The sequence below is a fragment of the Hetaerina americana genome, unplaced genomic scaffold (assembly GCF_022747635.1).
Source record: "Hetaerina americana unplaced genomic scaffold, ioHetAmer1.1.p SCAF_9, whole genome shotgun sequence".
Classification (NCBI taxonomy): Eukaryota; Metazoa; Arthropoda; class Insecta; order Odonata; family Calopterygidae; genus Hetaerina; species Hetaerina americana.
The window spans coordinates 65,742,806-65,757,711 of record NW_027287538.1 but is presented as its reverse complement, the minus strand read 5'-3'; the positions used below and the strand labels follow the sequence as shown (position 1 = coordinate 65,757,711).

The window sequence follows — 14,906 nt, the reverse complement described above, 5'->3', positions numbered from 1 at the left end:
AATGGAATGTAGAAGCATTAAATGGGTTGAAAAGGAAGGAATACAAACAGGCGGTAGAGAAAATAATGGAGGATGGTAAAGGGCTTATTACTATCGAAGAAGAATGGGAAATGATCAAAAAAGGGGATCAAAAAGGGATCTAAAGCCGCAAAAGACACTATTGGAACCGTTAACGCTAAAAGGACTAGGAAACCATGGATCACGGATGAGATGATTACAAAGATGGATGAGCGGCGAAAATGGAAGAATATAAATACAGAATTAGGCAAAATGAAGTACAAAGAATTGAACAATAAATTGAGGCGGGCAACAAATAAGGCAAAAGACGCATGGTGGAAGACGCAGTGCGAGGATATGGAAAGTCTCCAGAGGAAGGGCGAAATCGGTGCGCTGTACAGCAAAGTTAAATCGTTATCGGGAAGTAAGAAAGGAAGAGCTATGCTAATAGTTAGAGATAAGGCGGGTAAGGTAATAGTTGACGCAGGAAAGATCCAAGAGAGATGGAAGGAGTATATAGAAGAACTGTATAGTAAAGAACTCAGACCAACAAAGTTAGACATTGAAAAAGAAAATGACGTAGAGGAAGACAGCTTAGGTCCAGGCATACTAGACAATGAAATAAAAAGGGCATTAAGGGAGATGAAACTAAATAAGGCCGTGGGGGTAGATAACATTCCCGTGGAACTTTTAAAATGCTTAGGAAAATGTGGGAGGAATAGGCTATATGGGCTGATCCGTAGCATTTATGAGGAGGGAATCTGGCCGGAAGACTTTGTGAGAGCAGTTTTAGTTCCGATTCCGAAAAAGGTAAAGGCCACGTCATGTGAGGACTATAGGACAATTAGTTTGATATCCCACGCAGCTAAAGTTGTTCTCAGGATCATAAACAAACGGATAGAGTAGGGCAAATGATTACTTAGGGGATGATCAGTTTGGGTTTAGGAAGGGGAGAGGTACGCGTGATGCCATTGCAGTAATGAGGTTATTAATCGAGAGGAATATAGAACACAACCAGGAGGTATTTGCCTGTTTCGTAGATTTCGAAAAAGCGTTTGATAGAGTGAATTGGGAAAAACTAATGACTGTATTGCAGAAAATAGGAATAGATTGGAGGGAAAGGAGGCTAATCCGCAACCTGTACATGTCTCAGACTGCTCAGGTGCGGGTGGGAAACGGGGAGTCAGGATGGGCAGTGTTAGGAAGGGGTGTAAGGCAGGGTTGCCCATTATCACCGTTGCTGTTCAACCTGTATGCAGAGGAAATGATCAAAGAGGCATGGGAAGAACTAGAGGTAGGAATGAAAGTGGGCGGGGAATTCGTAAAATCAGTTAGGTTTGCTGATGACCAAGCTTAAGTTTGTCAGTCAGCCAAGGGGCTGCAAGCATTGCTGAGTGAATTGGAAATTCAGTGCGACAGGTATGGGATGAGAATCAACATTAATAAAACAAAGGTTATGCGATTTTCTAGAAAGAAAAAGGGCAAGCTTAGCATTAAAATAGGAGGGCAAAAACTAGAGCAGGTAGAACAGTTTACGTATCTCGGTAGTGTTTGGGACCAACACGGTCAAAGTAGTAGGGACGTAAGGAGAAGAATTGCGCTAGGCAAAGAGGCTTTCACGAGGAGGAGGGAGTTGATGACGGGGACTTTGAGTAAGGATGTTAAGAAAAGACTCGTAAAAACTTTGATATGGAGCGTAGCTATGTACGGCGCGGAAACGTGGTCATTGAAGCAGGAGGATAGACGTAGACTGGCGGCTTTTGAAATGTGGGTGTGGAGAAGAATGGAGAAGGTGAAATGGACAGAGAAGAAAACAAATGAGGGAGTACTTGGTATGGTGGGCGAAGAGAGGGGTTTGTTGGGAGCAATCCTATGGAGGCAGGAAAAGTGGATGAAGGGGGTGTTGACCGGCAGTGGGATGTTGAAGACTGTGATAGAGGGTAGAATGTTGGGCAAAAGAGGAAAGGGAAGGAACAGGATAGGGATGTTTGACGGGATGAAGGGAGGAAGAAAGTACTCAGAGATGAAGAGGGACCTGGTGTAGAGTAGAATTTAGGGTTGTTTTGTTAGTAGTCACAAAATATTTGTTTGGTAGTTGTGTCCATCGAAAAACCTACCTTAACCGGTAGATAACCTTAAAAAAAAAATATATATATATATATATATTTGCGTGTATATATATACAATATTTATTCATATACACACATATATATATACATATATATATATATATATTTGCGTGTATATATACAATATTTATTAATATATATATATATACATATATATATACACACACACACATACATAGGCATACAAGTGTGTGTAACCACCACCTCCTTCCGCAAACTTCATCCAACTTACTAAACACGAACGAACACACACACGCGCGCGCGCGCGCGCAAGAAAACCCGTTTCGCCCACCTCCTCTCCCATCCACCCCCGCCCCGCACCCATATATAGGCCCTGCGATAAACCCTTCTCCCCCTCTCCTCCCCACCAATAAAAGGGATAGGAGTAGATGGTGTGGCGCGTGTTTGCCGTCGTGAGATGAGAGATGGGAAAGGTTAACTCGCTTTTCCGACCAACCCTCGAACCCGCTGGCTCTTGCACGCACGCAAAATAGACTCCGGCCCCGTCCGCCCTCCCCAACAACCTCCCCCCCCCGCAGACGCCACATCACACTCCCGCCTCCGCGAACCACCCACCGACCGTACTTTTTGTGCCCACAGCACTTGCTCGCTTGCTTACTCTCTTACTTTCTTCCCTTCCCCCCTCTCCTACCGCTCTGGGGGCCATCGGCGGGGGGGGGGGGGGTTTGAACCGAGGGAGGTTGGCTTACGACCCCCGTCCTCTATAAATCCTCGCATCCCCATTCCTCCTCCCCTGATTGCAACGCCATTAGATCCGAAAGCCAAACTTTTCCAGGGTATTTATTTCGTGACCGGCGTTACAACAACGGGGGGCGGGAAAGATGAGGGTGGAAGTATAAACTACCGCTTCCACTGGATTTTTCTTCTTACGTTTCGGGCCCGATGCTGTTCAGGGCTCGCTCCACCCCCGTTCTCCAAGGAATTCGAAAGGACTTTTATTTGCGGAACTAGTGGATGACTATTCGTCATTGTTGGCTCTTGTTCGTTTCATTATGATTATTTTTTTTCCTCCTCAACGACGTAACAAACAGTACGCCAACATTCCAACTTGAGTCAACATTAACAACCACTAAAGCAATGCATAAAAAAGAGCGTTAAGTGGAAGTAATGAAAATATTTAAAGAGTTAAGACTTTCCTCAATCTACTTAGTAACGTGTAAGTAGTTGAAGTGCTCCTCGAGGTGAATTATTACTCTATCCGACAAGTCACCTACTGTTTTAACCATCCATTTCATGATACTTTCATGGAAAGCTTCATAAAAGCATTCTGCCAAAAGAAATACGGAGTATGCAATCAGGAAAATGCTTTCAAACCTGATCAAACAAGAGAAAAACTTTGTTTTTTTCGAAATGACTACTGGTGTAATTGAAATACATAATGCACACCCGCCAAGCAATAAACCGTAAAGCAACCTTGGACATCATTATAATCTGCATGGGGTTTGATACTGTATAAAAACAAGTCAACTATAAACAATAAATTTAAATTTCACCATCATATGAGAATCAACAATCCTAAAACCTATGATTGGTTTTGGAATTTAGAATATGACATGACCTGGAAAACTGATTTCAAAACGAATTAATCAATTAATGCAATGCTTCAAAATGAAGACGGAAAGGAAAATATGCATTCAGAAGATCATATTAGTTTTTTTGCCAATTATTTAATCAATGCTCTACCTATACTTAATAAATGAATTTTACTTTGACGAGACCCATTCAGACGAAGAAGTTTACCTGACGCGAATTCATGGATGGAGTTAAAATCACATTACTTAAAGGGGTGATTCATCACAAGTACTCCTGTGATTCCTATATTCTATAATCTATGTCTTGAATAAATATAATTAATACTTATTCGATCGATATATAGGGCAACTGGTAATGTGACAATCTCTCTATATCACGAATGTATAGTATAGCGTAAAAATATTGGTGCGTCAAAGAATACCGCTTGCCATAACACGACAAAGAGGAAAGTTAGCTGCGTTTATTCATTAAAAACATGACATCAGTTATGAAAACGAATTTCGTGAAGGTATCCTTACGGATGAAATAATAATTTAATCGGCACTATATCGAGTTTTACGATTCACAATCTAAATACTGAGATCGAGTAAAAAAATTGAAAAGGTACTCCAGAGAGTGGGCGAAAAGAGAACGCTACGGGAGACAAACAAGTAGAGAGCAACTGGTTGGATACATTTTGCCACTAGACATGATGGTGTACTGTTAGTCATAATGGAAAAGTGTACATTACATGAAGGGAAGACATATAACATAGTCAAGAATAAATTACGAGGTACAGGAGTCACTGCAATGAAGATACTGACATGTGACAGTGACAATTAATCCTGCAGGCAACTACCAGTCAATACGTTATTCGAATTGAAAACCTAAGAATGCCTACATGGCACTTTAAGTTAGGCGGGTAATATTTCACCTGTGATATTTAAGTAATGCACATGGATGCCTGACCGCAGGAGTCGGATTCACATGAAAATTCTCGTCAGCATAACAATGCACAGAGGCTGTCACAGACTGCGGAGAAGGAGTAACCATATGGGCACTCATGAAACTAATTGGTTTGTTCAATAAAGACTGCCCAATTATTTATGCTCCAGTTTTCCCAAACATCCTCCCATTCAGATAATGAATTCATCTTTCCTCTTTACTCAGGAGCCTAGTCCTGAGTCTATTGAATACATCAGTTTTGGTGACACAATAGCTCTACACAGATATATAAAGTTATTTGCCCAAGAAAGCTTTTTTAAGTAAAAGGCAAAATTGAGGAGAAAGCAGTGTTCCCTTCTCACATTCTGGGAAAGATAAGAATGGCATTCATAGGATAAAGTCATTGGTTTTTCAGATGGAACTTACCCACTACTGCTGCTCGACGTGTCCCCAAAATCCCACCTGCCATTACGGCGTCTCTGATCATGGTAATTAGTCCACTCCAAGTTGGGTGCGATGAAGTTTGGCATGCTTCCTAGGAGACCTGTTTCTTGATTTCCTGTGGAAATAAATAGCAGACAAGCTGGTATTAGCTCACAAAAATAAATATCACACTGGGTAACAAATGCTATGCCGTGCATAAACATCTCTGAATCTTCACGATAAGTCAACTTTTATCCAGTCGCGAAACAGTTCGGGAAGTAACAATAATTTGTAAATTAATAATGTGACAGTACATATTCTTTACTTCCGCTGGCCTTCATTAAACGCTACAAGAGCCATCCTATTATTCTAGAACTATTCTTCAGCGCTTGGAGCAGCTGACCACTGACGTAAAAAGAGCAACATTTCTCAAGCATTTAAGAGGTGGAAAACGTTTGCCGCTCGCGCCATTTTCAGGGTCGTGGCATCATGAGAAACCACTTGGCAACACATTGAAAGACTTCCTTCAACACAATGTCAAGTTAAATAAAATTTAAATCTTATAGGCTTTTGCGGGAGTGAAATTTTAACTCGGCATTCCTTTAAGGGCGATATTAATGCAGCGGCAAGCTTATAGCCAAAATAAACACGCAAGTAATATTTAAGTATCGAGACAATATACACAGGAGCAGGCAATTTACTGGTTGTGGGTACTTAATAAGCGCACTTAACGTCAATAACTCGAAAATGGAGATAGTTTACGCTTACGGATGAATCATACGTGGCATTTGCAAGAAACTACGAACGGAAGATATACAATTTCGAAAAAGTAAGTCAATTTATCTGTAGATGCATGTTAAATGACCTTAACGAAGAATACATGTATGTCGAATGGAGAATTACATGGGCGGTCTCTCGTATAGAGCTAAAATTTGGTCTTCCAACACAGTAAATGCATGCAAAACGTACGACGTGTGTGCCAGCGTTGGTGCATAATCAACAGGAGACATCACTTTCCAAATGTCACTGGGCATGCGCGACTCGAAGCAGCACTTTCGCATTCAGGAGTGAAACATAATGGCATTGAAATAGCGTATTAAAGAAATACTAAATATAAAAACGATGAAATCAGCCAGATAAAGTGAGAAGATCTTCTCACTTATTGTTAGACAATATATCAGGATACGTAGAATATTTTATATTTTTACTCGGATTCAATAATTAAGAAAACTACGCTAGGGTATACTCTACATAATTAAACCAGTAGAAATCCAAACCAAGTTTGCAGGAATTCGACGAAATAAATGTGCTGCCTCAATTATATTTTCATCATAAAATTAAAATCCATCTTATACTTTCCTCATCAAACGAAAGAGTCGGAAAGAGCACGTAAATGCTCTTTCCAACTCTTTCAACTTTCACTGAATTGGAATGACTTCCACAAACAAATTAAAGGAGTTTAATTTTCAACTTACAAATTTAGAGTATCTGTTAGGAAGAGGGGTCGCTAGAGAGACTTAAACGCCACGCGGGAACACGCGGATGAGATGTTTCGACATCACGGCCGCTGACACGCTGCAGGGTACAAGAGATACGATAAAATAATCAGGGAGGAAAGAGGAAAGACGTATGAACGTTTTGAGGCCGATGGTTTTCCAATGCACTATGAAACGGGAACCTGACACGCCGCAAAGATAGCGCCTAAAACAATTTTTTAGACTAAGCTGCGTGCTAACAAGAGTATCGCAGATGGCTTCCACGGCCTACCTGAGCCGTAAGACGATTAAAACGACAGACCCCTGTCCTTTCCTCTCCTCCTCAACTCATTAGCCACTCCTGCCCCTTTCATCTGATTGCGAAAATCAGGGAGAGATAAATTTCTGAACAAATTGGCGCCCAACGATCGTGACGGAGGATACGATCATGAGCAGAGACTAGTTTCGTGTGCACGGTCGGGTAGTTTCTTCACTAAAGGATCATAATCAAATTTATGCGGCTAGCAATTGTTCTATTTATCCCAAGGAAGACGTGATAAAGAATGGAATCTACGTCTCGGGTATTTAAATGCTATAAAGTAACTTTTGTTGTAAATGACACCGTAGATCCAAATAGTAATTCAGAAGTAAATTTGGCGGTGGGCGTACCGGTCACCTACAGTTCATACGAAAACGTGAAAAGTTTTAAAAATCTTAGCTAATAAAGTCTAAAAAACTGCCAATGGTAAAAAGAGCACATTTTCGTGTAGCGTTCTATGCTACATTAGTATTATTATTGCATAAAATTAATCTAAGCGTCCATCCAAAGCCAACCTTAAACGGTGCGAACAAATAATAACCTTAAAGATTAAGGTACCGAAAATATCACATACAGCTTCATTAAAAAAACAGCTTCTAGGTGAAACGTTTTGGAAACACTAATTGAACACTGTACCTACGAAGCGACTCTACGTATCATGCGAAACGTATTCTCGATCTTTCCTTTTAAAAACGGTTTATTAAGCCGGCACCTTTCAAACAAGATACTTTAAGGAGACGGTAAGGTAAACAGAATTTATGTTGAAGAATAAATATCAATTGTGTAGGCTTGATTGTAAAAAATTAATCCAGAAAAACATTTTTAAATCTTTCATTTATTTTCATTTTTTACTTCGTCCTCATAGTGGCCCTTTCGACCGTGGGAAGCTCACTAAGAAAATATTCGTCACGGTATGAAACTGCTCAAAATCGTCGTCATGAGTTGACGGAAAATCACCGAAGGAAGTTGGATTTACGGTGCGCCCCGGAGAAACAGACACCGAAATTGGAAAGGTCACCTTTCGAGTTTGTTAATTCCAGAGCGTGGCTCTCGCATCACGACCTAGCACTATATGTCCCGCCTACAAAACGCCACAGTGGATATCCGAATCGCAGAAGCGATGGAGAGGGCCTTAATGAATGACATGGTAGGCGGCGGCGTACGTTTATGCAAACAAGAAGCTCGGAACTTGAGCCGGACACGGAGGGCGTGCGGCGGAGGGATTCATATGTTCTGGGGAGAAGCACCGCTTCAAAGTGAGATGGAAGGGGGGTTGGAGATAGAGGGGCAGGGTCAGCAAGCCGCGGAGGTTTGGGACGGTGAGGGAATACAAAGCGAGACATCGCCCACGCAAGCACTCTATTTGGCTGCGGGAGGGATTGGGTGAGACGGCGGGGAGAGTGAGAGATGTTCTCGGGGGGATCTGCACCTAATGCCGAAGCTCAGCCTAATACCACGGCGCGGGAGATTTAGTTTTCCTATTTTAAGAGAGGGCGGGAGAAGGTGTGGGAACTCGGCAGGTGACCAGAGCAAAAGGAGGAAGGGCGAGAGGAGAAAGCGATGCGAGTGAAGATGGGGGGAGATAGTTTTACGGATGCGGGTGAGTCAAGGTGACCTCTTAATTCCGGCGTCAGTCAATGACTTTCACTTAAGCAAACAGAACCTCCTCCTCGCCTCCTTCCGGCTGGTGCTTGCTTGCTTGTTCGCTCGCCTAGACCTCACCAGACGAACCGACCCGCCCCGCGGCCTGCCTTAAAACGCTTTCAGGTCTGGAAGGCGAGACGTTGACTGGCTGGAAGGCTAATCGCCTTTTCTCCCACGCTTACCAATTTCCACGCATCCCGCAAACACACTCGAGGGTCGCAATTTCTTTTTTTTAAGGGTAAGTGCTGGCCGCGGAGAAGGGAAGAATGGAAAATTTCCCGGGTGGCGAAAGTGAGCCCTGGGAAAGGGACGGTGGCGGGGAGGAGTTAAAGGAGAGAAGGGGGGATAGAACGGGAAAGCGATTACGATAGGGTTTATGGGGTTATCACGCTAGCCGTCGAGTTTAAGACGATGTGAGTCACGAAAAATAAACTAGTACACAAGTGCTCCCTAATTTGCGACTATTACATTTTTACCACTCTCCGAAGCACGTGTGGCCGTCACGGAAGCGCGGAGCGAGATGGAAACTTCCAGGGTGGCGCCCAACATTTAGGGTCACACCCTCGACGGTAAGAGACAACGAAATTCCTTTGGCACCCTTCACTATACCGCTTTTCCAATGGTCTTCATACTTATATCATTATATTTACACATCATTAAAAAAAACCATTTTGGACAGAATTTTCGGAATAGGAATTCATAATCACTAGGAACCTATCTACCATGATTCAAAGTAGGCTGAATAGTCTCAATTACCAGTGACGAGCGTAAAAATATTCGGAATGGTCTAGAGCTGCCACGTCGAATTTTCCCTTATATCGTCAACCGACTGTTGGGGAGACGGGGTTTTTGTTTCAGGGCCATAGCCGTAGACCCATGATGCATCTCCAGTTGACCTTCTTTTAGATTACCTGTGTCATCGTCTGTGGCTTGGAGCAAATCCCCTGCAAACTGCAGCAAGAAATTCTTGACGCAAACGAGATAAAAAGAATGCGACAAGGCAGTTGACGACCATTCCGAAAAAGGACTAGACCGATTGTTTTGAAAAGTGGGAAAAACGTTGGCACAAGTGCGGGCGATCCCAAGGAAAGTACTCTGAAGGGGACTAAGGCCACCTCATTGTCCTCGGAGGGCTATTTTACTCAAAATACTGCATGGCGGGATCCTTTCCGGATTGATCTCGTATAATACTATATATACATATATAAATTTATATGTATATATGAATATATGTGTATGTAAATATACATATATACATATATATATATACATATATATATATATATATATATATATATATTCGTATCCCTCCCCGGACTACAACCTTGACGTGGTGGAAGGGCTTGTGCGTTCCGATGACCCCTAGAGCTGTGCTGGCGGGAGTAATAAAAATTGGGTCTGGTAGGGTCGCCCATGCCAGATAGGTCGAAGGTTAGGAGCCCGACGAATGGTAGTCCACGCAGCGTCTATTCCTCAGTGAGGCGGCTGCAATGGCGTCTGACCCCAGTGGGGCGGCCAGTAAGTGATGGTGTCACGTTAAAAACACTATTGATGAAGGCAAGGGGAAACCACCTCAATTATCATTCCCAAGAAAAATATGATGGACAATAGAGATATTTTGAGTCCTGGCAACCACGGGGCTCGGCCCAATCGGCCGCGTGTCGTGCCCGGCAGCGGGGGAGGCAAGGCTTCCGCGGTCGTCATCCCACGAAACCCTTGCAAGGGAAAACCAGCAGCAGCAGGACAGAAGACGCAGGAGAAGAAGACCACATTAGTTAGAATAGGAACGTGGAATGTTAGCACAATGATGAGGACAGGGAAATTGGAGAATGTTAAGCGAGAGATGGAAAAGGGAAATATAGATATTTTAGGTCTATGCGAGGTGAGATGGAAAGATAGCGGGCATTACTGGAGTGGTAAGTTTAGAATAATATACAGCGGTGGGGACGAGAGTCAACGAGGGGTTGCCATAGTATTAAATGAAGAGGTAGGAAGAAGCGTAGTCAACATTGAGCAGGTAACGGATAGAATACTACTAGTGGAGATAAAAGCAGAACCGACGAACATAGTTATTATTCAGGTATACATGCCACCGAGCAACCATAAGGAAGAAGAGGTCGATTGGATATACTATCAGTTAGAGGTCATGATCGCGTGTCTTCCTGCAGGGAAACATTTGATAGTGATGGGGGATTGGAATGCGACGGTAGGCGAAGGAAGAGATGGTGATGAGGTGGGCGACTACGGTTTAGGCACGAGGAATGACCGCGGGGAGAAAGCAGTTGAGTTCTGCAGGAGACAGGGGTTAGTCATCACCAACACTTGGTTTAGACACCACAAAAGACCCAGGTATACATGGAAAATGCGAGGTTACTCAGGAAGATATCAGCTAGATTATATCCTGGTTAGACACAGGTTTAGGAACAGTGTGATAAATTCCCACAGCTTCCCGGGAGAGGATGCGGACCACAGTGTAGTTGTTATGAAATGTAGCGTCCATTTCAAAAAGATAAGGCGGGGGTGGCGGGTTGGGAAATGGAATGTAGAAGTAATAAATGAATTGACAAGGAGGGAGTATCAGCAGGCTGTAGAGATAATCATGGAGGACAGAAAAGAGCTAGTACTATTGAAGAAAAATGGGAATATATTAAGAAAGGGATATCGAAAGCCGCAAAAGACACCATAGGAACACTTAACGGAAAAAGGACAAGGAAACCATAGATCACGGATCTCCCATATTTTCCGTACCACGTTTTCTTTTTCAAAACAATCTTCAAAAACCACTAGCGCTCAAGAAAGGATAATATTTTGGCCATGGTACTCCTCTAGTTACAAGACAATATAAAATTCCTTAGAAAGAGGGCGTTGATTGAAAGCACCCTCGCAAATTATGATTGTATGGGTAAGTGAAGTGTAATGAGTTATCAAAACCGTTGGAGATCTATGAAAAAAACATGAGCCGATTTTATTGAATTCGCACAGCAGTCATAACATTATTTTTCTCACGGTTAGGGTAACTTTCAACAAAATTGAGACGGAACGTAAACAACAATTATATATTTAAATGTGATTATCATGAATGATGATCAGCTTCCAAGGCAATGGATTCCGGCCAAAATCATAAAAACTAGGACACCACTCCCGGCCATCTAGACATAATATTTGCCAACTGAAATAATTTTGGAGTAAACGAACAAATACGAGAGTAAAATGAAGCACCCCGAATTAAATTGAAGAACCCTCGGGAGTACAACCCGCCGACGGGATTGGATCTCGACGACCACGGAACCTCTTCCCCTGTTAATCAATACGCAACTAATTAAGCAAATCAATTGCCCAGTGAGGAATAAGTGGAAGCAAAGAGAGTGAGATAAGGAGAGAGCTGTAAGAGAACTTAAAGTTTTGTTCCATAGCGATAATGCGCGATACTCGACAACAGCCCACGCCTCATACGCCGCATCTTGAAAACGGAATGAATGCGACCGATCGGGAGCGAGGAGAGGGGGAAGCGAGACTTAGCGGAAGGGAATACGGTGGGAGTGCGTGTTTCGGAGTGGGGGGGGGGCTTTCCTTTTATTTATTTTTCATAAAAACGTCGAAACCACTTGAACACGTGCTGAGCGGTAATCCGTTTCCAGGAATTAAACTACGGGCTGAACGGAAATAAGGCAGGGGAATTTGTCCGCGGATGTGTTTGAGGGAGACGGAAAGAGAGAGAAACGGGAGGAAGTAGGAAAAAAGGTATTTAAAAAAAAGAAAATAAAAACAAGAGAAGGGAATGAGGCGGATGGATGGGTGGGGGGAAAGGCGGGAGATTCGGGAGGATTGGTGGACATGGAGAGGGAGCGTTAGTCGGGGTCACCTAATCGGAGAAAAAAGCCGTTTTCTTTATAGGAAATTGGATCCGTCGCCCGGGGCCCTCTTGAAGAACGGGTGGGCACTAAGACGGCGGGAAGAAGGCAGAGGGAGGACCATGTAGTGACGTGAAAAGGGCATGGGAGGAGAAAGGGGGGGAGGGGCAGATCAACGAGTGCAGAAGTCGTCTCCGTAAGACCTCCTCAGCCTCCACCATTGCGCGGCGACGAGAGCGGATGGCAAATGAGTGAGGCGGTCCACGCTCCCTCGACGAGGGGGAAAGAGAGCAGAGAACAAAAGCCAGATACCATTTTAGTGAAGGAAGGAGAAGAATCCTTCAAGTCCACGTGGTGGTAAAAAAAAAGCTCCCTCTCACAAAATTGAGAGCCGGTGCGGAAGAACTCGCCCATGGAATCGAACTCTGAACTTAAAAGAGGAGCGCGGTAATTACTGAGAGACGCGGATGGATACTGAAGTCATTTCATGGTAACTGCTATGACAGTGAAAAGTGCTCCTTTCAATCTCCTCCTCCGCCACCTTTGAAATTTCACTTTGGCCTGAATAAACCTAATAATAATTATTAACTAACCAATTATATTGATGTATGTAATTCCTATATTTTATCTCAATTTCATTGAACTTTCCAGTTGAAATTCATTCCGGAAGAAAGGTGTAAACTCTCGTATATGCCACCGTAAGGATTCTTTCACCTTAAACTCGTTTACTCTAAATCGGTAAAGCGCCAATGTAGGAGTCAAGATTGCAATCACATTTAGGAATATAATCTCCATAAGGTCTTGTTACAATAACATCAAAAGACACTGATCCTCGAGTGAATTTAACAAGTTTTTGCGAATTGAAGAAACAAGACCACGTAAACTTAAACGAATACATACTTTGAGATTGGGAAATAACGTCTCAGGCTTGATCAAGTATGTATTCCGTGGTTAAAATAATACTGAGTATAGTCTTACTAGTTTTGATCTCTTAATCGGAGCAGAATTTTAAGGTTTGGCCTGCTATATCATTTAATATAGCCACATAGCGGGTTCCCTGGCGGGTTACATTCATTTAGACTTCATTCGATAGTGTTATTTTCCGGAGGAATATTTATTTTTTAAACATTCCAATAAGAGCACAACGCCAAGCAATTCAAATCGTCCGCATTTACTGGGCAAACGACGACATAAGATTCAGTGCGAAATGTATGTAGCTGGAGAAAAATACACTATAGATGGATGTGGAAATCCGTTCGAAAGGCTGAATGATTTCATCTTAGAATCAATTCACATTCCCCTCGATGCAGCATTTTCTGTTTTAATTAATGCAGGCGGAATTTTCACTGCTTTCATGATGCTTAAGAATGGAATATAAACCGTGAAAAACTGAGCTTCTTGTTCGATAAGTCGATCGCGGTGGTTTCAAGGAAGCGATAAAAACGTCTAATGTGCAATTTTCTGTCATCAACGTGTGGATGGCAAACGATGAAATGTTTAATCTTTCTAATATTACTATTAATTTCATTCGACGATCTTTTCTCACAATGGCAGCAGCGGAATTCGTGTTTACTTCCGTAGGAGCAGTGACTGGAACTCCAGGTCTATCTTCCTTTGAAATTGATCGTTCCCTCTCCCTAAATATTTAAAAACATCTCCTAACATCTATGCCACAGGAAATAACGACCTTCATAAGTCTCCTGTAGCATTACATAGACCTTGGTTGATTGGTCAGGCGAAAGCAGAATTGCAATACTATAGCGTGGCGTGTGACCTGAATCGTTCCCGTAGGCCGGGGGTGGCGAACCTATGGCGCGCGGGCCGAAATTGGCACGCAGAGCTGGGAGGGTGTTAAAGGGAAATTCCACGGTGGTCACTCGATGGGTTGGCATGCGGATCAAGGGTATAGTCTTATTACGTACATAAACATTGGCACTCAACCGCGAAAAGGTTCTCTATCCCTACCGTGGGCGAACTGATGTTTCAAATTGCAACGACTGTCGTCGATCCAACATTGGAGTCAAACCAATGAAACTGACACCACAAAGCCAACCATTATAATAAGTTTTTAAAGATAAATTAGACGGATACAATAATATGACCAATCCTTATTGAGCAGCCCTAGTACTTATGTACGTACTTCTACGAAGACTTACCAATGGGTCAATTTTCACATTTAAACATTTTATAAATCAAATAGCAAGAATTCGGATTCTGATGAGTTCATTACGAATCACAGAAGGGTAATTATTTTTCATCAATTCATATTATGAAACAAGTCTTCCCACTCAATTTTAACTCTCAGGAATCTTCAAACGTACAAAGGCATGCAAGAATAATTCAATGAAGATAGTAAATGGCATATTTCATATTACTTATTAGTACTGCAAATAAAAACCCACTGGAAAAATCACGGAATGTAGCGTCAAGTGTATCGCAGTCTTATTTCTATTAATCCAAGATAAATCTCATCATGAACCAATTAAAATTAATTAAGGTGTCATTCTTAAAACTTCTGGAATTTGAATGATTTAATTTCTTTCAGATTTCACAGCCCAATCAAATAGCAGTCATACCGTGCTATTACTTT

General features: G+C 42.5%; 1 protein-coding gene across 1 annotated transcript in view; it reads right to left on the bottom strand.

Annotated features, from left to right (window-relative positions):
* Rat1 (5'-3' exoribonuclease 2 Rat1) overlaps positions 1–14,906 on the bottom strand; it is a 319,165-nt gene that overhangs the window by 17,287 nt on the left and 286,972 nt on the right. The window contains exon 19 of the mRNA XM_071597487.1: positions 5,031–5,163. Coding sequence (XP_071453588.1) covers positions 5,031–5,163 — 133 coding nt within the window. The remainder of the gene's footprint in view (positions 1–5,030; positions 5,164–14,906) is intronic.